Source organism: Hippocampus guttulatus, chromosome 10 (genome assembly GCF_054856545.1).
Source record: "Hippocampus guttulatus isolate MCC_2025c chromosome 10, RoL_Hgut_1.0, whole genome shotgun sequence".
NCBI lineage: Eukaryota > Metazoa > Chordata > Actinopteri > Syngnathiformes > Syngnathidae > Hippocampus > Hippocampus guttulatus.
In genome coordinates, this window is record NC_141270.1 from 13,939,980 (window position 1) to 13,962,927 (window position 22,948).

At 41.5% G+C, this 22,948-nt stretch overlaps 4 protein-coding genes across 7 annotated transcripts; 3 read left to right on the plus strand and 1 right to left on the minus strand.

Moving 5' to 3' along the window:
* The first annotated feature begins 34 nt into the window (after positions 1 to 34).
* LOC147199354 (putative E3 ubiquitin-protein ligase TRIML1) lies at positions 35 to 4,861 on the plus strand. Of its 2 annotated transcripts, none has more exons than XM_086121271.1 (5): positions 35 to 1,847; positions 2,205 to 2,438; positions 2,709 to 2,740; positions 2,834 to 2,976; positions 3,056 to 4,861. In XM_086121271.1, the coding sequence occupies exons 1-5, from the start codon at positions 1,701 to 1,703 to the stop codon at positions 3,625 to 3,627; spliced, it is 1,128 nt and encodes a 375-aa protein (XP_085977397.1). In that variant the 5' UTR covers positions 35 to 1,700; the 3' UTR covers positions 3,628 to 4,861. The 2 variants fall into 2 exon arrangements, with proteins under 2 accessions (XP_085977397.1, XP_085977398.1); XM_086121272.1 differs by having other exon boundaries at positions 2,834 to 2,973.
* Positions 4,862 to 4,983: 122 nt separating this feature from the next.
* LOC147199355 (factor VII-activating protease-like) lies at positions 4,984 to 9,544 on the plus strand. Of its 2 annotated transcripts, none has more exons than XM_086121267.1 (13): positions 4,984 to 5,138; positions 5,660 to 5,813; positions 5,884 to 5,967; positions 6,089 to 6,199; positions 6,275 to 6,391; positions 6,486 to 6,596; positions 7,082 to 7,253; positions 7,351 to 7,442; positions 7,547 to 7,922; positions 8,000 to 8,142; positions 8,598 to 8,732; positions 8,874 to 9,019; positions 9,124 to 9,544. In XM_086121267.1, exons 1-13 carry the CDS (start codon positions 4,995 to 4,997, stop codon positions 9,286 to 9,288), a joined length of 1,950 nt encoding a protein of 649 aa, XP_085977393.1. In that variant the 5' UTR covers positions 4,984 to 4,994; the 3' UTR covers positions 9,289 to 9,544. The 2 variants fall into 2 exon arrangements, with proteins under 2 accessions (XP_085977393.1, XP_085977394.1); XM_086121268.1 differs by having other exon boundaries at positions 7,550 to 7,922.
* LOC147199356 (E3 ubiquitin/ISG15 ligase TRIM25) lies at positions 9,541 to 13,538 on the minus strand. Its single transcript, XM_086121269.1, has 6 exons — positions 12,975 to 13,538; positions 12,800 to 12,895; positions 12,492 to 12,725; positions 12,392 to 12,414; positions 12,172 to 12,305; positions 9,541 to 10,706 (listed from the first exon to the last, which is right to left on the minus strand). The coding sequence occupies exons 1-6, from the start codon at positions 13,536 to 13,538 to the stop codon at positions 10,108 to 10,110; spliced, it is 1,650 nt and encodes a 549-aa protein (XP_085977395.1). The 3' UTR covers positions 9,541 to 10,107.
* LOC147199357 (delta-1-pyrroline-5-carboxylate synthase-like) lies at positions 13,355 to 22,677 on the plus strand. 2 transcript variants are annotated; one of them, XM_086121252.1, is made up of 18 exons: positions 13,355 to 13,443; positions 14,533 to 14,551; positions 14,770 to 14,877; positions 15,587 to 15,738; positions 15,831 to 15,980; positions 16,069 to 16,173; positions 16,263 to 16,421; positions 16,855 to 16,945; positions 18,575 to 18,699; positions 18,794 to 18,938; positions 19,036 to 19,109; positions 20,226 to 20,325; positions 20,566 to 20,786; positions 20,863 to 21,000; positions 21,082 to 21,277; positions 21,711 to 21,832; positions 21,913 to 22,195; positions 22,266 to 22,677. In XM_086121252.1, the coding sequence occupies exons 1-18, from the start codon at positions 13,438 to 13,440 to the stop codon at positions 22,445 to 22,447; spliced, it is 2,376 nt and encodes a 791-aa protein (XP_085977378.1). In that variant the 5' UTR covers positions 13,355 to 13,437; the 3' UTR covers positions 22,448 to 22,677. The 2 variants fall into 2 exon arrangements, with proteins under 2 accessions (XP_085977378.1, XP_085977379.1); XM_086121253.1 differs by lacking the exon at positions 13,355 to 13,443 and adding an exon at positions 14,176 to 14,314.
* Positions 22,678 to 22,948: the final 271 nt, after the last annotated feature.

Here is a 22,948-nt window from a genome sequence, read left to right on the forward strand (position 1 = left end):
ACCCAATGGGAAAGTTTGCACATACACGCTTATTATATGGGGTATTTCGTTTGAAAACAGAGTATTGTTAAAATGGCTTTGTCCTGAGAGTAACAGATCAAATGACAAAAGAAATAGGTTAAAGTGGTATATGTCTGTCAGGAGTTATGTGTCATGTTTTCGATCCACGAAGGTAAGTCAGACTTATTCAAAATATACTGAACACTATGAAAGTCATTCCACTTCTTAAGTACTTCTGTCCGTTTTCCTCTGAATGAGATACGGCACAAAGTGTAAATTCTCAATTTCTCTGATGACAAATTACACTCATAGTAATGTAACAGTGGTAAAACAGTGACGTGCTCATGTTGACTGATTTCAACTAAACCAAAATCAAAAAAGGGTAAGACGGGAGAGGAATACCACCTTTCCTCAGTAAATTCCAATTATTGTAGACACCAGAAAAATTGTAGACACCCACAAAGTATCCCACTGGATATCTTCTAGATTTTATCTTGCATTCCAGGATGTAAGGGGATAATGGGGAAATTTCCAAAACATATTTGTCAATAGCCATTTAAATGAAGCAATACAATTTGATTTATACTTTCCTTCCTGTATATATATTGCACTTTAACGATAAATCAATATGTTTTAAATGACTTCGGACTTATTCTAATAGCTTTGGCTCATATTCTAAACAATGGGAACCAAATATGGTATGGTAGAGTATAATTACATAATATATCCATCCATTTTCCGATCCGCTTTCTCCTCACAAGGGCCACGGGCAGTAGGCGGGGGACACCCTGAACCGGTTGCCAGCCAATCGCAGGGCCCACAGAGAGGAACAACCATCCGTGCTCACACTCACACTGAGGGACAATTTAGACCTGAGGACAATTTAGAGTGCTCAATCAGCCTGCCATGCATGTTTTTGGAATGTGGGAGGAAACCGGAGTACCCGGAGAAAACCCACCCAGGCCCGGGGAGAACATGCAAACTCCACAGAGGAAGGCCGGAGCCGGGATCGAACCCCTCGACCTCTGCACTGTGCGGTCGACGTGCTAACCACTGGACCACCGGGCCGCCCTTATATAATATAGTACAGTATAATTCTTGAAATTGACAATATTGTCAACCAGGGCTGGAGTACACAATCTGAATTTTTTTGTTGTTGTTGTCTCGGACTTGACTCAGACTCCTTGGCATTTGACTTGGACTGGGCCATTGGACTTGCAAAATGTTTTCATGGACTCAATGGAGTTTTAACTTCTAAAAATTAACGTCCTCCTTCAAAAGAAACTTGAAATAAAGTTTTTCAGATAGCCATTTGATTGGTTAACATGATGTGCTGAAGCATGCAGACTTTTTCTTTCAGTCTTGACAGCCAACAGCGGGGTTATAACATTTGGTTTTAGCAACCCTCGAGAATGAGCGTTAGCCAACACGTCTTGGTTTGACGCTTGCAGAGGCACCACAAAAAGACCGGTAATTGTTTTTGTTGTTTATCTATGCACACAGTTAATAAGGCAAAGTGTTCCTCTTGATGTCATCGGACTTGAACTTGGACCCTTTGTGACGCGGACTTGACTTGGACTTGTACCGCTGTGGCTCGAACTGGACTTGGACTCTATCATAAATGTGGGCTTGACTACAGCCCTGTCGTCAAGCGCAACATCAATGACCAAACCGTCGTCGTATTATGACTAAGGCTTAATATGAACCTATACATCCCTCTGACGATATTTCATGTACACCATTCTCTGCAGGAGTTGTTAAAAAGTCATCGAGAATGTCTAAAGATGCAGAGGGAGGTGGTGAAGGACAGACGGAAGAACCTGGCCATGCAACAATCGGAAATCACTGTAAGTTCTCAATGGGAAGAGTCCCTAGTAGTAAAATTTAGCGAGAATATGAAGAAAAAATATCAAAAGAATATTCCTTCATTTGTAATACAGTATAGTATTAGCCTTTGGCGTTAAGGTTGCTCACTTTACAGTGACCATGTTGCTTATCTCCAAATAGTTCAGAGTGTGACCTGTCCCCCCCCCCCCTTTACATGGTCATTCACACCCAAAAAGTGCCCCACTACTATGATGACTTAAAAGCTGATGTTTCTGTTGTTGTTGGCAATAAACATGGCTTTAACCTTAAAGAAAAACAAGCATTTAGAGTGACTCTCTTTATACTGCACATTGAACTGATGAGTGCTTGTACCTCAGAAAAAGTCCTATGTGATAAAGGAGAGCATAATAAGAAAACATCTGGAGATCCGAGCCATCCTGGACGAAGACCTGAGGACCACACTGTCCCACCTGGAGGCAGAGGAGCGTGCTGCTGTCTCAGCTCTGGACTGGCTCATGGAGAGGAACTGGTCTCTGATCCGGGAGATAGAACAGGACCTGGCTGGGATCACAGTGACGCTCGACCACGAGGACTTGCATGCTCATGAAATGGTGAATGAGCATGGAATATATTCTGGTACAAGTATATATGTTGAATTACAGGCAGTACAGTGCACTAATATTGAGCACATTTGCTTCACCGTTCAGCTGTTCAATTCTGCCTAGAGACTCCATATTTTATTTATTTATATATATTTTGAAGAGCTGTGCTCTTCCAGGTGTAATTCTAGTCAGATGTATTTATTTTCACATTCCTAAAGCAACATAAATAATGATGATATGCAGTACACTTCATTTTATTATGATTTCCTTGCTTCTTAGTCAGACCACCAAGGTGCAGGGGTGATCAACAGGTATGTATCACCATCGCAATTAAACTGTGATAATGGAAAAAATATAATCAAAACGCTCGATTGTGACTCAACATCTTTCAATTTCTGATCCAGAGTGGCAGATGCACTCAGTAGGTTTGAGTGTTGCAGTGTGAGCTTGGACGCCACGAAAGCTGAGCAGATTCTCAGCCTCACCAACAACATGCTTCTGCTCATCTCCTCCCTCACCCCTACCATGAAGAATCTTGCGAAAAGTTGTTAGTTTAACCACAAATTTTAGCGACCACAAATTCATTGTTTCTTTTCACCATAGTGATACATCATATTAATCTCCAGATTCGAGTGACGTGTGCCTGGATCCAGACACAGCCCATCCCAAGCTGCTCATCTCTCCGAAAGGTGACAGTGTCACCTACACAGACACATGGAAGGAGCTTCCTGACGCCCCTTCCCGCTTTGACACCACTCTTAATGTCATAAGCTTGCAAAGCTTCAGCTCTGGCTGTCATTACTGGGAAATGGACGTGACTGGCAAGACTTACTGGGAGCTTGGCGTCACGTATCCCAGCATTCCGCGCAAGGGCATCGCTGAGGACTGCTGGCTGGGTCGCGGAGATGAGTCGTGGTGCGTGGAGTTTTTTGGTGGGGAGTATACAGCCTGGCACCGAGGAGTGCCCCATCAACTGATTGTCCCAAAACAGTTCTGTCGAATTGGAATTTTGTGTAATTTCCCAGCCGCGTCGGTGATGTTTCTGGGTGCAGACGATATGTCACCGCTGTTCTGCTTCTGTGCAGGGAGCTTCTCGGACAGCCTCCACCTGGCCTTGTGTCCTGGCCATGACCACAATGGAACCAATGCAAAACCTATTGTAATCTGTAATGCAACACCTCCAGCTCCACATATTTAACGTTGTACCAATCATTTATAAGGGAATTGGCACACATGGAAATGAAACCTTCCATCCATCCATTTTGTACTGTGTATCCTGCTGTGGATCACAGGTTAAGATGGAGACTATTCCAGGTGGTTTTGGATGTATCTTGCTAGTCGCCAGTCAGTCGCGGTGTACGTGTGTCACACTCAAAAAATTATTCACACACCTATGGGCAATTCAGTCTTTAATTCACCTAATATACAGGTACATGTTTTTGAAATGTGGTAGGAAACTAAACAACCCAGGGGAAAACTCGCACAAATCCCGGGCCAACATGCAGCTGAGATTCAAACCCAGAACCACAAACTGCGTGGCAGATATGCTAGCCATTCTGCTCGCCCTTGGGAAAACATTGCAAGTCGTGTAATTCATTTGAAGTTTGAGTTATTAGCTGTTTTACCTTTTCAGACTTTAAAATGAACTTTACAGTAAATGCTGCGTGAACCACAATGCGGTTTTGTGGTCTGATGGTCTATCAATTGAGCTTCCAGAGGAATTCAAATATTTAACAGACAGACTAAACATATGTCAGCCTCAGACAAGTCAGACAATATTTTCCAACCCCATTCATGTTGTAAAAATAACAGTTATGTAAAGAGTTTAAGACGCTCTATTGAAGAATCTGGTGCTTGCGGTTCCTTGTTCACAATGTGATCAGTTTCATTTGGATATATACTTCCTTCTAAAAATAATGCTTATGGTGGGGCATTGCAACACAATGCCTTCTCATGTCTAACACTTCAGAATATTTAACAGTAGTTTGGTGGAACAAAACCATATAATAACATCACAAATCCGCTTGGTCTACCCACTAGACTGGATCGTACATTAGGCTGCACTGGATTTGGGGTGAAGTGAGTTTAAATAGCAGTGGTAGTTTATCTTGAGAGTCAGCCAGTGTATGTAGATCCAAAGTCTACAGTCAAACAAATAAGTTCCTTGCAAATGAACTTTTCCCTGAGGCGCTGAAAATGAGGGGTGTAGGGGGGCAGACATGCAATGATTCCATGAGCCCACAACTGTAATGAAACAAAAACACATCTGAACCTAATACCGGTAGTAATATTTCATTATCACTATGACGTGATTGTTGATTTTGATTTTGAAAAGATGAGTTGATTTTGAAAAAACTTCTTCGTCCTTTGATTGGAAACTCAAAAAAAGTAAATAAAAATCTCACCATAAACACAATTGGTGCTTCGTTGTTGGTATTCAAATGTCCATAGTGTGATTCACAGAACAATATTGTGTTTGTGACTGCATATGAATCCTCAAAGGTATAGCAAAAAATCAATATCATTGACCGGCAAGATAAAGGCGAATCAAAGGTTAGTGTACTCATGCAAAGGTTTACAAAAGTGAGAGCGATCTGCTGCCGCATACTCTCATTTGTCTGCGTGTCCGCTCGCTCATCTGCTGCCATCATGAACCTGAAGCTCCTCTTCTTTTGCCTCTTTCTTGCTGTGATCCTCATCCCAGCCGAAGTATGTATTCCCTGCTCACTTCTGGTGCTTAACTTATTATGGTGGGCTTTTTGCCTTTTGTTATGCCTTTTTCTTTTGAATAAAATGGAGCCATTCACCAGCCATAATAATGATGACTAATCACAAACAGAGTTGCAACACTGCTGTAATTTTCAAAGCTGGAAATGTTCCATAGAAATTCAGGGAAGGTATTGGAAATTACGGAAACTACAGAAATAAACATGGGACATCTGCAAAATTGCAGGGAACTTGAATGGGTTTTTGTATGTGTGGGTGTGTGTTTACACACCCAAAAATGATTAAGACACTTACTATACGTGAAAATGTTTAATCATGTTGTGAGATGTCCTTTCATGTCATAGAAATAATCTATTTTCCAAATGTCCCAAATTCTCTAGAAAAATGCCTTTGAAACTCCAAGTTTCTATTTAACCGTTGTAAAAAAATACACCCTCCCCCAAAAGAAGACACTTATTGTCGTTCCCAATGGAAACATATTCAACACCTTTTTTTTTCTCCAGATGAAACCTAAAAAGCACAAAAAGCATAATTGTAATCATCATCCTCCTCACCATCATCATGATCATGACCATGACCATGTTCGTCGAGAAGTCAGTGATAGTAAACATGGAAAACGTGCGAAATGGAGAGAACGATTTACTGACATACTGAATGGTAAGTGATTCAAATTTCATGTTGTAGCATGTCACAGATGCATACGTTTATATCATGTCATCCTTCTTAGACCCGTTCTTTGGAATTTTGGATGATGAAGATGACGACGACGATGACCCAAGTGAATGGCTCTATGACCTACAAGAGCCAGCGGGTGAGAAACACTGAACCGAAATGTTCTTCTTTCAGTCGTTCTTTCTTATGTGTCATGTGGTACATTTTTTTTAAACCATATCTCCGTGGGCTACTTCTTCCTTTTCCTATCTTTTCCTCAGGTCGATGTAACCCGAACCCTTGCCAAAATAATGGTGTCTGCAAGGAAAAAGGAAAGCAGAAATTTAAATGCGACTGCCCGAAACATTTCAAGGGAAGACGCTGCGAGAGAGGTTAGAAGGGATTTGTTGCATACAGCAAATGTGTTTTGCAAGAAATTAGCAATAAAAACACGATCAATGTTCCAGCACCAAAGTTTTGCAAGAGAGGTCTCTGTGGCCGTGGTGAGTGCGTGGTGACTTCCACTCGACCTTTTTATGAGTGCAAATGCAAGCATCCCTTCCAGCCGCCATACTGTAGAACATGTAAGGAACCATTGCTCTATTCACTCACACCAATGGCCGAACTTGTAGAGGGTTGTTTAATTCGAGTACATAATGTTGACTGCTTTTTCTACAGATACTCTTTGTGAGCCGAATCCATGTAAGAATGGCGGCAGGTGCATCAAGGATGGAGATGACTTTGACTGCGAGTGTCCTTCGGGGTTCAGAGGTCGTTTCTGCCACGTTGGTAAGTGCCATTAAATGCGGTTATCACAAGCTGCTTCCACTAAACAAAAATCAGAAAAATCTGAACTTTTTTTCACACATTGGCTACACTGGTTCATAAATTGCACATCTGGTGTGCAAGTCATAGCCCGACAGTGGTAGTTATGTGGCACAGGGCCAGTCAACAATCTAAATGAAAGCTAAACTCCACCGATTCTAATTGTTTCTACAGAGCAGAGACAAGATATATGCCCGCTAGTGCTGTTGGACATTCTATTTGTATGTGTAACAGCCATGGGTGTGTTCAAGTAACAGTAGCTTGAAATGGCTGAAATCGCAATGTTAATTTCCATTCGCCTTCTATGGCATTTCCTTTTGTATGCCAGCGGACTTAAGCTATTGATAATGGCATTGATGCTGTATTGAAAGTACTTACAACTAATCTTTATTGTTGAAGTCTGAATGTTATGGTTGAAATTATTGAAGTGGGACTGTTTTGATTCTCAGGCCCAAATGACTGTTATGACGATGATGGAGAGTCGTATCGTGGCACCGTGAGCGAGACAGTTAATGGCAACGAATGCCTCTATTGGAACTCTCACTTCATCCTCAAGAATGGAGTCGATCCTTTCAACTCATTTGAGGACAGTGATGGCCTTGGCCCTCACAACTTCTGCAGGTCAACTTTTTCTCAAAGGATGCTATTGAAAACGTCTACTTACTGGGGGGTGGGGGGGAAAAGCAAGGTGCTAAGTGAGATGTTTTCGATGCCCCAGGAACCCAGACGGCGACTTGACGCCATGGTGTTTCTTCAGAAGAGGGCAAAAGCTGCTGTGGAACTACTGTGATGTAAACGAGTGTTCTGAAGGTACGTAGACTTCAGTTGTTTGCATAAGATTCTGTTTTAATTGCACATAGCACAAATCGAGTTGTTTTACTTGCCGAACTGTGAATTCCTCTGGGTGACACCAGAAGGAATGGCCCCTCCAGCCTCCCCAGATCCCCCAGCCTCGCCAGCTCCCCCAGACTCCCCAGCTCCTCCTCAGCCTCCTGCTCCAAAGCCCCAGCCAACAAGATCTTCCCCAGACCAAAAGCCCACTCAGCCTCCGCAACCAAGTGACACCTCACCCACTCTCGCATCATCTCCAAAACTGTTCAACACTTGTGGGAAGCCTCAGCCAAAGAAAGTCGTAACCCGAATTTTTGGGGGATTGAAGGTATCCCCTGGAGCATTACCTTGGCAGGTGTCGCTGCAAGTGAGACCTAAGAGATCCACCCGGCAGTTCAAGCACATCTGTGGAGGTGTTCTTATTGAAAGCTGCTGGATACTGACAGCTGGACATTGCATGTAAGAGCAATTTTGACAAGCACATTTTTTTAAAACACTGTAAACATTCCAGATGACATGTTGATGTGTTTGAACAGCGAGCGGGGATATGACATGCAGGTGGTTATGGGAAGACTCTCCCTGGACACTGATGAACCCACTGAACAGATCATTAATGTTGAAGAGGCTATTGTGCATGAGAACTACAGGGAGACTCCAGTATCAGTTCACAATGACATCGGTGAGCACTTTGATGCGACCTGCTGTCTCTACCAAATTCCTGTGGTTTGCAGTTAACCCACACCTATTTGCGGGTTTGTCTGCGGAACCTATGGTCAGCTATTCACATAAAAACATTATTTCTGTTATGTGTATTTGTGAAATCTCTGTGTATTTTGGAGCTGTGCAACATTAAGATGGTTCAATGTACCTCTGAAGCTCTGACTGATAGGAAAATAATAAGATAATTGATGTCAAGGGAGTATGTTGATGCAATAAAATACATCTCCACTTTTCAAAATATTTGTATGACGGGGTTAAGTTTAGCCAGGGTTGTTCATGCATTTTTTTCAAAAACAACCCGTGAGCCGTTTGTTTGACTTATATGTTCAGTTTGAAATAACACTAGAGTGTTTTGGTCTCATAGTTTGTATGTTAAATGTAACCTAATAACGTACCACAACTGTATTTGTACAGCATTGCTGCGACTGGAAAGCACTGATGGTGTTTGTGCCAATGAGACCCAGTTTGTGAAGGCAGCCTGTCTGCCCGAAGAGCTGCTAGATGATGGGGAGGAATGTACCATTTCTGGATGGGGTGCCACTGAGGAATGTAAGTCCAATTATCTTCAAGTGAAATAATGAAACATATATTCCACCTACATTATAATAATTGATGAGGTTAAACGTTTGAATTCAAAATGCTTGTACACCTTGAAGCTGATCCACTCTCTTGTTCTATTTCTATTTGCAGCCGACTATGGTTCCAACCATTTGCTGGAGGCTAATGTTCTGCTGATCAACCAAGCGAAATGCTCTGACAGCAAAATTTATGGCACAGCTTTGGATAACACCATGTTTTGCGCTGGCCATCTAAAAGGAGGGATCGATTCCTGCCAGGTAAGTAAGGAGAAAATGAAAAACTAATACTCATACAGTGATTGACTCATTTAAATTGTTGGGCGTGGCTGCGGCTTTACTGTTGAGGACACTTGTTGTTTCAGGGTGATTCTGGAGGGCCGCTGACCTGTGAGCAGAACAATACCCATGTTGTTTATGGTTTGGTGAGCTGGGGAGACCAATGTGGACAGAAGAATAAGCCTGGGGTGTATGCACGGGTCTCTCACTTTCTGGACTGGATCAAATCAAAGACTCAAGCGTCATCTTAATAAGGAGCATCTACTGTATTATTGCGTCGAGTAGAACTTAGGGCCTGAACCTCACTCTTATGAGTCGGGTTTGGTGTTTGTGCAGTTGTCGTAGTTTTGACTGAATGTAATTATATATAACCCAGTCATGTACTTATAAGGATAACATCTTGAAGTGTTCTGCACATTTGGCAATGATGTGAAGCTTATAATGATGATGATGATGATGATGATGACCTACATAATAGTAATTGTAAATGCCCGAGACACAGCTTTACTTGTTTGGTTTAATTGACTAAAAATGACTTATGGAGGTAATTTTACTCAAAAGGTTCAATTTGGCTGTGTTCACACACATATACATAAAAGATCGATTTTATTAATCTATACGTGGACAAATGGGCACACAAGACCTCAAAATACAACTCAATAGGATGCCATTTCTCATTTTCTCTATCATCTATCAAGACACGTGAAGATGCAGTGTCACACCTATATTGAGGCTTAATTAGGTCGATTTTTCATACAGGTCGCCCGTGCAAGGTACACTGACATGTGACACCGAAGGCACGAATGACCTCGGTGCTGTGCTGTGCTGAGGGTCATGTGGTGAAAAGAACAAGCAATGCATGAGTCATTAGCTTGGTGAACTGTGTGACAGTAGTTTGTCCCAGAAATGAATAGATTAAATATTTACAGTGTAAAGCGGTGACAGTTACTTTCTCTAATCATGTCAAATGCCAAAATCAAACACGCAAACTTAATACTCATCTTATACAAGACTCAACAATATCTAACGTCCAACATCCTTTTTGTACTGTAATATGACAAATGACAAAATCACTCGTCACCTCCATCTGTGCTGACACTCCAATCCCAGGGATCCTTGATCCAAAACATGGTCAAGGGCTGCCCGTTCAGACCATTTACATCAATGCAGGGATTAAACATTGGGAAAATGGGCTCTTTGCACTCCACGCAGAAAGAGTGAAGCAGGCTCATGGTGTCTGCATTGTAGAACGACAGCTCCCCCTTGGGAAGATTTGCCAGTATGCCCAATTTTCTGACTTTCTTCCCAACTTGCAGTTGCTTCTCCTGGGTGTCGTGGCACGCCATGTACTGTCCATCACCGTGGTAGATGCACCAGGAAGTCTTATTCACACCCAGACCAGAGGGCCTCAGACTCCGACCAACATCTCCAGTGACTGGACCAGTAGTCACACCGATCAGCCAATATGGTTTCTCCTGTACGATGACTTCCCAGTAGTGTCGGCCAGTAGTAAAACTCTTCTGAGCCAAGACGCTGTACTGAGAATCATATGGCTGAGTGATTGGAGCTCCACTGTCAGGTTGCACTCCCCAGCACACTTGTCTCCCGTCCTGGGATACCTCCAGCTTTGGGTGGGCTGTTTTCAAGTCGAGAGCAGGACAACCTAGATCTGAAATGACAAATTGATATTCAGAAGACAATTATTAGGAGAATAAGTTAATTTTAGAAATTTTAATCAAATCTTCATCTTTTTCTTTTGGCTTGTCCTATTTGGGGTCAGCGCAGTGTGCATCCTCTTCTTGAAGACTCTCATGGCTTCCCTCTGGGTCCACATCTATCAACCTTTCCTGAGGTATTCTTAGCTCTCTCGCCTGGAAGCTCCATCTGTGTCTTTCTCCTCACAATACACTCATAATATCTCCTCTAAATGTGTCCAAACCATCAAAGTTTGCCTTCAAAACACCTAACCTTGATTGTCTTTCTGATAAGCTCATTTCTAATCCTAACCAACCTGGTTGCTCCAAAAAAGAACTCCAACATTTTTTTTTGGTCCCACAGAACCTCCCGTTGTTTTTTTTCAGTGCCATTGAGCTGTACATCATGTCTGGTCTCACCACTGAAATGAAGTGAACACCCACGCTGCGAAAAGTGGCATAATTTGGATTTCAATCAAAAACTGAGAAAAAATATGCCTCAAAATTCAAACAAAATCCATCATGTGTGATGCCATGTGACTGCCGAGGATATGAAAGTATCTGGCTCCTCATTAGAATAGAACATATAGTCAATTAAAATAAAATGTTTCATAGCAGCCCCATGGAGGAGAGGTAAGAATGTCTCCACACACAATTCTGAGATTCGGGGTGCCAATCTCAGCTCTGGTCTTCCTGTGTAGAATTTACATCTTCACCCAGTGCTTGTGTGTGAGACCCTAATGACGATGAGCAGTATAGAAGATGGATGAAAAGCATGGACAGCTTGTCCTCATTAGGGTCTTGTGTCAGCTGGAGCCAAGCCTTGCTGGATTTGGGTTGAGAGGCGGGGGGTACACTCTGGACTGGTCACTAGCCAATCACAGGGCACATATAGACAAACAACTATTCATACCCACATTGACCTCTGGACAATTTAGTCTTCAGATCTTGCATCTTTTTCAGAGGAACTTAATCAAGATACAGAGAGAAAACACACACACACAGGACGGTGGAGAAATGCAAACTACTAGTTCATTGTTTTACCAAGCAAATGCCCTATTGGGTACAACGTTGCAGTACGTACTTAAAAAAGCAACTACAGAGCACAAAATAGATGAGAAGAGATATTTTTAACTCCAACAAGAAAGTACAACTCTACCAACACCTCCTGTACTCTCTCCATGCTGTGTCTGCCAGGCGTTTTCAAATTGTGAAGAGTTTTAGTTCATTGTAGTTGTATTTAATTATTTTAGACAGCGGATACATTTATATGGCACTTATGGACATCGAAATAACATTGCCTATACACTTCCAAAGATGATCCAAATATATTCATTAACATTATTTACTATGGGTAAAATATTTTGAAACTTAAATAACCTGGAAGTCCAGCATGTGTCAGACTTTGGACGTTCCACTGGAAAAGATCATTTTACTTACAGGACCACATTCGAGGTAAGTGTTGCGACAGAGCCACTGACAGGTCATCCACCAGCTTTTCTACTGTTCTCATTTTGTCAGGCTCGCACAGTTCTCTGTCTATTTGCTGAATGGGTGCCAAACTTGGAGGGTCACTTCAATCAAACAGAAACACAATCACACGTCAAAACAAATATCCATCAATTATGACAATGAAAACATGAATGACAAATATACTAACCACAGATTCTGAGCGGTGATTTGCTGGAAAAAGAAAACAAAACTAGCTCATGTACTTGAAGTGTGACCATGACATTGGAGCAAAAGATGTTTCCACCTACCCGTATGAAGCTCAGGTCATGTGTTTCTTGTAAGAGTAGTTTACTGGAAACTCTGAGTTTGTCTATCTCCTTGATGCGATCCTCCACGATTCCTCTCTGCGCTTCCAGCCACTCGCTCATGCATTCCTCTTCTGCATCAATGATCTGCGTCATCAGACGCTCGTCGCCATTCAGCACAACTCGGATCCTGTTGTACTTGTCTGAGATTCTCTCTCTGAAATCCGCTGCAGACATCTGAAAATGATTATTTTTTAATTATATGAAATGCTAAAATATCGATTCACAAAATTATTTTACAATGACTGTACCACTGTTTGCGTATACATGAACTCCAAGTCCTTAATGGCATTCTCTGCTTCGCATCTCATCTGCAGCAGTTGTCTCACAGTTCTCTCCAACATGCTCTGAAACAGACATACGACTCGTTCTTTTGCATGGAATCAGGGCATAGAAATATGCGAGGCAAACCCATTATTTAATGACCTTTAAGTCTGTGCAGGCTTCATGTAGCCGGGCTGCTTTGTGATTCTTGTGTGCACCAACCAGGACACACAGACAGCAAACAGGGACTCTCTCCTCCAAGCAAAAGAACTTCAGCTCATCACGGTGCTCCTTGCATTTTAAAGACAGCAGATCCTGTGTCACCTCCACCACGGTGTGCTCCCTCAGTACAGATCTTTGCTGGTGCAACAATGCATGGGCCTGGCACAAAGAGGCGTCACAGGTCAGGCAAGTCCGAATAGCTTCTGATGGCGTCGCAATACAGTGGTCGCAGAGGATTACTGATGAAGATTTGGTTTCTGTCTGTGGCGACGACGTTGATGATTTGATAATGAACTCATTCACTTTGCTTTGTAGGCTTGCATCTATCTCCAGGGTGATGTTGGATGGTAGCAGGATCTGACACTCTGGGCAGAAAAAAGGACCGTCTTCACAGACCGCCTGGATGCAGGTCAGACAAAAATCATGTCTGCATGGGAGTTTGACAGGATCTGTGAAAAAATCCTGGCAGGCAGGACACTTCAGAGTTTCTTCGACAGTCTCCATAGCTCTACTTGGACCTGCTATGGTGGCTCAGCGATAATGCCTGGTGCTGCATGTCCTGCTCATGAATGTTTCACAGGCCTCTTTCTGCATGCACAGGCAATCACGTGCATCAGTATCACCTTACGAAAGATGTCCTGATATTTTTCCGTTTCTTGGACTGGCTCACTCCAGCAAAACAAATGGATTTATGTGGAGCAAAGCTTTAACATTGAACCAGCAAAACTTAAGTAATTTATAGATAGATAGATAGATAGATAGATAGATAGAGAGAGACAGCCAGAAATATCTGTGTGTGTGTGTACATGCACAAACATAATGTTTTTATGTATTACTGTATGTACAACTCATCCATCAATTTTCAGCAATCAAGTTACAGTACGTTTAATATATATTAAGCTTTCAACGTTGAAAAGTACACATACACGTGCACACAATGCATTTACATGAATACCTCGGTGGTAATACCTAATAATTTGTGTTTTTGGCACACTATGTGATAAAATGCAGTTGCCTTTGTGTTCAGGTGTTCTATTCTCGTAGTTGCGTCATTGTCCGTCAACTATTTTGCGTACGCCCAATGACTCCCAAGTGCGCGGTGCTGCGTAACCAAAAAAAACATACGCAAAAATCATTTGTGAATTGCAGTCCCGTCGCTCTAACCGTAAACGTAGGCTGTGGATGTGGCAGCAAAGTGCCGACAGCTGATTACGTGTCTTTGCTCCAGAAGTTTTACCAAGTGTATTTAGGCTAGGTTTCTTGATTTTGATCTCTGTGAGGTAAGGACTGACTGACTTAATTTTTTTTCTTCTTGCACTCTGCTTGTGTCGGCAAAATAACTTGTTAAGCTAATGCTAAGCTAGCTAACATATGCAAACCTTTGCATGTTTAGAATAATGTGCAAGCTGCTTCTGTTATTGCACCATGAGATGTATTCTTTTGAGCAGCACCCACTGTCTGGATATTGTGAGTCAATATTTTTTGTTTATTTTTGCAGGCCATCAACATCCTGATCGGTAGGTTACTGTCAACTTATTTTTGTCAAGTTCAAGCAGCATCACTGTTATTCAGATAAAACAACATCCATCCACCACCCACCTCTACCGCGTTTCCCTATTAGGGTCGCGTGTTAGCTGATGCCTGTCCCAGACTTTCCCAAAAAGTATTTAACCCAGTAAACCATGTGTCCTGTACTAAATGGGCATTTCTCTGTGTTTGTCACACTTGATTTTAGGTTTCGGTGCCATGTTTGCCAGACTGCACTTGTGCTCTCACTTGCCACCCAGAATTCGGCAAGTGAAAGTCAATCCTGCCTCTCTCAGAGGATTTTCTCAAGCCAAGTGTAAGTAACACGCAGCTCGTCCTGTAGCTGATAACAGACTTTGCTGCATTCTCATTGACCGCAACCATAGGGCCTGCACACATGCACAATATTACTGTTTTTTTCATTTGTTAGCAAGTAATATACCCGAAATGTCATGTTTGTGTTCATCTAATTTCATTTTTGATACATGCTGATATTTTTTTCTGATGTGCACTAGACTTGAGAGAGAGAGAGAGAGGGCACAGAGATGAAACGGAATTCACATTTGATATCATGATTAAATCACGACCAAAGTTATTCTCATTATCACTGTGCTGTATTGCTAGAAGAAATGTAAATTTAAAAAAATGACAGGTACATGCTCTAATATTGCAACTTGTTTTATTTTTCAATATAAACACTTTCGGAAACCCCATGTACTTTTTGACATTCAAAATTGGAAATCCTTATGAATTCTCACACCTGTAAGACACCATGAAATGTAGTTACAGTGATTAAAAGCAGAAAGTGTTTTCAGTTATATTTCTGTCAATAAATTAACACATGGGTGCACAAAAACAATGAAATGGAATCACAAATGTTTATTCTCCATCATATGGATCTGAGTTGAGCTGCCAGTATTCAAAAGTATTTTACTCATTAATTGAAGTGGGCTTTATTCAATCTTTTCTTGCTCACAGTTGACCAGTTAACCGTTAACTCTTTCATCCCTACAATGCATTTACAGTCTCGCACCCTCGCTCCCATGGCAAGTCTTTTGCCCATCGCAGTGAGTTGAAGCAAGCCAAACGCATTGTGGTCAAACTAGGGAGTGCTGTGGTGACACGAGGAGATGAGTGCGGCCTGGCATTGGGGCGACTGGCCTCCATTGTTGAGCAGGTAATGCACCATTTAACTTGTTGATCCCTATCCTTGTGTTCCTAAGGAGTCAATTCCGTTCAAGATTCATTATAATTCTTGTATCCTGTCAGGTGGCCATGCTGCAGAATCAAGGGAGGGAGATGATGATTGTCACCAGTGGTGCTGTGGCATTTGGGAAGCAGAGATTAAGACATGAAATCCTGCTCTCTCAAAGTGTCAGACAAGCTTTACATTCAGGCCAGAACCATCTGAAGGAAATGGTGACTGACAACTTTATTAGATATGCGTCTGCTGAATAGAAGATGAAAACGAGTTTACATGAGTGACAATTTTTTTTTTTTTTTCCAGGCAATTCCACTTTTGGAGGCAAGAGCTTGTGCAGCTGCTGGACAGAGTGGTCTGATGGCATTGTATGAAGCCATGTTTACTCAGTATAGCATCTGCACTGCACAAGTATGCACCTTAGGATTTTTTTTTTTCACTGAAAGCAGTTTGAAAGTGACTGTCACTAAAGGCTTTGTAACGTGTGTTCACTTCTGCAGATTTTAGTCACAAACTTGGATTTTCATGACGAACAGAAGCGGCGCAACCTTAACAGCACTCTTCTTGAACTTCTGCGGATGAACATTGTCCCCATCATTAACACCAATGATGCCGTCGTTCCCCCTCCGGTTCCCAGCAGTGACCTACAGGGAGTAAATGTAGGTACTGTGTGAAGGGCGTGCTGGGAATGCTCAGTGTGGTCCAGGTTGCGTGTGGGGATGTCATAAGGCATGCATCAGGCGTGTGGGGATGTCCTAAGGCATGCATGCATCAAACGAAATACCTTACACTATGTTTCTACCCATTGCAACATTCACTTCCAAGGCGTATGCATTTTAATTTTTTCCCTCAGGGATTGTAATTGTGTGTTTACTTTGGTGATATTTCAGTCTTTTTCCCCTTCAAACTACATGGTAAACATTTCCGCTTAGGTTAGCTCGAAAGGGGTGAACTTCGAACTACTTAATGATACTTGCTGGCTTTTTGCTGTATAGTACCATCTAATTATTTTTTCCAAACTACATTTGCAGCTCATAGTCAGATTTTTTTTTTTTCTTGATGGCCTGACCAAACTGATTTTCTACGTTTCAGGTCATAAGCATCAAAGATAATGACAGCTTAGCTGCCCGTCTGGCTGTTGAAATGAAAGTGGACCTCCTGATTGCCCTCTCGGATGTTCAAGGTGCAGAATTACCAGATTATTGTTATGAATTTACAGTTCAATACTTCATAAAAAATGTCTTTGACAATCTTGTTATTAGTTGGTAAAATTATGAGTGATGTCCCGATCACGCTTTTTTTAATTACCATCGTCCAAATTCAAGTCTTCAATTTTAAGTTTGTGCTGATACCATGTCCCTGTCCGATACTTCGCTCCATTCAGAAAAAAAAGAACATACATCAGATTTTTTGCCAATTAATATAGAAATATACAGACAGATATTTATATACAACAATTTGTATGTTATAGGTTGTTATATATAAATTTATATTACAGTATATGGACCATTCCGCCATATCAGTGCCAATAGCCTTTTGGAACACACTCAAAATAAACTCAAAGTTCCAAATGTTTTCCTTTTTAAGTGCTGAATTTGATGATACACATATTGCACAACTCAAAATGTAGATTGATCCATCTCAGACTTGTTTTTTATCATGTCATTGTTTTTGTACTGAAACTCTCAGCGTTTTTAGCATTAAAATGATCAATTATCATTTACGCTAATCGAATATTAGCTTTAAACCTAATACATATCAATGTGGAGGACACTTTATAATAATGTATTTTCATATAATGGCCTGGGATTGCAAATGGCACCAATTTGGTGGAATTGCCCATACAGTACAAGCTTTAACATAGAATGAGGACATGCTCTCTTAGTGTACGTTTGATTGATTCAGTGCTAAACAATACATTTACATCATTATTTAGAGGCCTGTGCGGGCTAAAATGAAGAGTCCACACAGCCATGTAGTTTTTTTGGTACTTGTGTGACTTCTCTCATCTCGAAACGACACTATTGATTTATGACCTCATTAAATGTAACCATGGGGGATCTAGCTTTTTCGTCAGCAAATAATTTACCCTCATTAAACTTCTATTTGAGGTGAACTCATTTGGAAGTGTCACACCCGTCCCAAACCTGTCTGTCGCTCTCGCAACTCTTTGATGATGCCGTTTAGCGAGGAGGCTTCTTTATAGCACACTAGGCAGACGTGTTTAAGAGTATCTTGCGGCTTGCCTGTCGTTCCAAACAATCTATGATGTCAAACCCGCCGCTCTGCTTCTACATTAAGGGAGCAGAGCAGCGGGAGTAGGTGTCAGTGAGTGAGCGAGTGAGTACCTCAACTAAAAATAAATAACAAAAACATAGCATTATACTGTATTGTATACAACTACGCTATTATGTTGCATTTGGTAAGATATTTGGATTCTTTTGTAGCTTTTTGATCTTTAAAAATGAATAAAACTTATCTATTTTTTCACCCGATACTGGATCAGTTGAAAATAGCGTGATCAGCCGAATTTCAGATGACGTGATTGGATCGGGACATCCCAAAAAAATTACATATACACGTCATGGGTTTCATCTGGGTGCTAATTCCTATTCCCACATTCCAAAAACAGGTATGGTAGCTTTATTGAAGGAACTAAATTGATTTGAATATAAGTGTAAATAGTTGTTTATCTACTGTACATACAGTATATGCCCTGCTCTTAACTGCCAATCACTTCAGGTCGTGCCTCATTTACCACCCAAAATCAGCTGGTATTGCTCCAGCTCACCCGCGACCTTTTCTTTTACAGGCCTATATGACAGTCCACCTGGGACAGATGATGCTAAACTCATTGATATCTTCTATCCTGGAGATCAACAATCAGTCACTTATGGAACCAAGTCTAGAGTTGGCATTGGTGGCATGGAAGCCAAGGTTGATGCAACATACAGAATGCTTCATCTCAAATTGTATGTGGAATTAAATAAAGGGGATTCTTGATTAAATTCCTTAATTTTTTCTTATACAGGTCAAAGCAGCCCTATGGGCACTACAAGGTGGGTCATCTGTGGTCATTGCCAACGGCACGGACCCCAAAGTCACAGGCCATGTCATCACTGACATTGTGGAGGGGAAGAAAGTCGGCACCTTCTTCTCTGAAGTAAAACCAGCAGGTGCATTGAACTCAATACAATTGGAAATGGTTCATGATTATGCATTTTGATCACGAGTGCTGTAAATATTTGTGGTTGATACACTTGTCACCATCAGGTCCCACTGTGGAGCAACAGACCGAGATGGCTCGTCATGCTGGAAGAACTCTGGCTTCACTGCTGCCGGAGCAGGTGAATTTCTCCTTTCCTCATTAATTTCATGGTTAAAAATCCCATCTCGCTATTAAGAATGTGGCATGGCAGTAGCACATCTATAAGAGATGCTTGTCGACCTGATAACTGTTGGGATGCCTTTGAAAAAAGCAACAAACCCCAAAACCTGTGCTATTACAGTGGAACCTCAGTTCACAAACTTAATTCATTATGAAACTCTGGGAATAGAATCAATTTTTCCCATTAAAATGAATGGACCTGAGGTGTTCCATTCCCAGCATTAACTCTTGCCAAATGAGTCTGAACATTGTGAACTACCGGTTATTAAAAATGACAAGCTAAATCAGCTAATAAAAGCAAAAAATAAACTTTACATGTTTATGTTTCTATATTGGAGAATTTTTGGGTGCCCAAAAATGTGATTTATGGGTTAGCACAAGACAACTCATTTGTTGTAAATCAATCTTGTAACCCACGACCTCAAACACTTCTCTTAAATACGTCCATGGATGGGGAATAGCTTGCTGTTCCAAATCTGCAACTGTTGTAGTGACTGTTCCCTGGTTCGCGTTCTGCCCTATAAGTGCCCAACATCGCAATCATTGAATCGGTACTTGAAAAAGTAATGAGTCACTTTGGACAAAGTCACAAAATGAAATATGTTACTCAAGTAAATACGTGAATAATCTAAGTGTACAACTACTTCAGTTTCAACCCCTGTGAGCCAGAGCAATATTTGTTTTGTTCGTAAACTGATCTTCATGAACAGAGGTGTTTTGTGAAGCAAATAGGGGGCCGCATTTCTCAATAGAACTCGATTTGATCTCGATACATGAGGTGAGATCTGATTTGATTTTAAAGTGTAAGGATTTATCTCTGGTTGACACGGTGCGATTAAGATTGCATTTGATAGAAATCAACTTGTCAGTATTGCAAATGTGACATTTTCTATCAGAGATATATTGTAGCTCTCCAATAAAAGACAATTCACTATGTATCTTAATATATTTTAAAGTGGAATGATTCCATTTGATTTTATGCACTCACATCTTGTAAATCTAAACGTATTTTCCGGTTCGAATCAATCATGGTTTCATTGCATGTACACATTGTGCACATTTTATGCGTTTCTAGAGAGGAGAAATCATCTGCAGTCTTGCCGAGTTGCTTACAGAGAAGAAGAATGAGATTCTCAGTGCTAACAAGAGAGACATGGAGATGGCAACATCGTCAGGTAAAGATGACAAACAGGTCACATGGATGACTAAAGTCCACCTACGCGTGTGATCCACAGGCTTAAAGATGTGTCAGTTAGTGAAACTCCTTCAAACTCAGCAGCTCCGGTTGTGGTATCAGTATGCGTGTAATTGGATTGCACATAATCAAAAATAAATAAAAAAAATCTCCATGTGAATCGACTAAATCTGGCATTTTAAAATAGTTCTCCTCATGTGTTCACCGGAATTCTTCACAGGCCGTTTCTCCCAGGCTCTGATCGACCGGTTGAGTCTGTCAACAGCTAAACTTAACAGCCTCGCCATCGGCCTGCGTCAACTGGCCGTCTCCTCAAGGGATAGCGTGGGGCGGGTGCTGCGGAGGACCAGGATTGCAAACAACTTGGAGTTGGAGCAGATTACTGTCCCCATTGGTGTCCTGCTGGTTATCTTTGAGTCACGTCCTGACTGTCTCCCACAGGTAATTAGCACTTGAGTCTTTTAGTGCTCATGATTCTGAATCTCGATTAAAATTGTATCTGTTATGTGTGTTTCAGGTTTCAGCTTTGGCTATTGCAAGTGGAAATGCTTTGCTGCTGAAGGGAGGCAAGGAAGCTTCCAACACCAACAGAATTCTGCATCAGCTCACGCAAGAAGCACTTTCCATTCATGGAGTGGCAGATGCTATTCAACTGGTGAGATTGAACTGGTTAAATTATATACACGCGACCAGATGGGATGAAGATCTTCTTGTTTTCATTGATTGTACCTTGCAGGTTAGCACACGAGAAGAAGTTGAAGATTTATGCAGACTGAATAAGATCATTGACCTGATCATTCCGAGAGGTTCGTCCCAATTGGTACGAGACATCCAGAGAGCAGCAAAGGGTATTCCTGTACTAGGCCACAGCGAAGGTGTCTGTCATGTCTACATTGACAGTGAAGCAAGCATTGATAAAGCTGTTGACATTGGTATGTATTCCCTTTGTGTGTTTATTTAGCCACTATTTTAGCTACAGTTGGCTTTTAAGACTTGTGTGTGTCATATTGTATCTCATCGTGTTCTTGTATCTGACAGTGCCCCTAAAAGTCCGTTTTTCCATTGCTTTCTGTTGGTCAAAAATAATTGGTGGCGTGGTTTAAGAGTGACATCTATGTGGTTTCCTGTTTGCATACTATAACCTTTAAAATGTAAAGGCCTGCACAAACAATCATTATCCAAGTACCTGCCCACTTTATGGTTGTCACACATCCACTAAACTCGGGAAAAATGCTCGGCAGCGACTAGGCACCTGCGCCTTGTGCGAAGCTAAGACTTCGGATCAGCTGCCAACCTCAGCGGCATGCGACCTTTAAGTGTTTGACACACAAACTTATATTTGTACATGTATGCATTTGATTCCAGTCCGAGACTCTAAATGTGACTACCCTGCGGCCTGCAACGCCATGGAAACCCTCCTCATCCATAGAGACTTGTTGCGAACTCCAATATTTGACCAGATCATCGATATGCTCAGGACAGAACATGTAAGATAAATGTTAATTCACTTTCCCATATTTATATACTAACAAAGAATTACTCTAATTTCCCATTTTCATTTCTTCAGGTAAAGATACACGCTGGTCCCCGGTTTGCTTCATTTTTAACGTTCAGCCCATCTGAGGTGAAGTCCCTGCGGACGGAGTACGGGGATCTAGAGTGCTGTATCGAAGTGGTGGACAGTATGCAGGATGCTGTGGACCATATTCATAAATACGGCAGCTCCCACACCGATGTCATTGTGACAGAAAATGAAGAAACAGCTGAACAGTTCCTACAACAAGTGGATAGTGCTTGCGTATTTTTCAACTCAAGCTCTCGCTTTGCTGATGGCTACCGCTTTGGTCTAGGTATTGATTTAACATTATAATTAGAGATTTTTTTTAATAGTGAAAGTCAATTGATTATTTACATTTCCAGGTGCTGAGGTGGGGATTAGCACAGCACGCATCCATGCCAGAGGTCCAGTGGGTTTAGAGGGGCTACTGACCACCAAATGGGTCCTTCGAGGAGAAGGGCATTCTGTGGCCGACTTCTCTGAGCAAGGAAGTATGAAATACCTTCATGAAAACCTCCCCGTTCCCCAGGGGAGCTTCAACTAGGCTCCTGCCCAAACTCATATCAATGACTCAAGATTGCAAATGTCAGCCGCATCCTAAGGTTTGTGTCTGAAAGTAGCACTTAGCTGTTATCGCTTCATTTCTTGTAAAAAAAAAAAAAAATCAAGTGTTAACAGAACAAAGGCTACTTATATCAAATGATGGTTTTTGAAAACATGCACATATTGTGACTGTTTATATTTCAAATAAATTATAACCAAACATGCAGTATACACCCGGCAATTTATATTTTTTCACAGTGATGAAAAGGTAATCACTGACACAGTGGGGATTTTTAACTTATTTTTCTACAAACTCTATCATTGCTTTTTGGAATTTACTGTAAGGGATTTTGCAGTATTGCAGATTTGTTTAGCGGCCGATCCTCCTGTTAGTGATTATTTGAATAAATACTCACAATGGTAATGTGATCGATTTATCCTTGTGTTGTTTTATGCCTGTAGGTTATTGTATTTCCTCTTTTCCATTTCATTATGCACACAC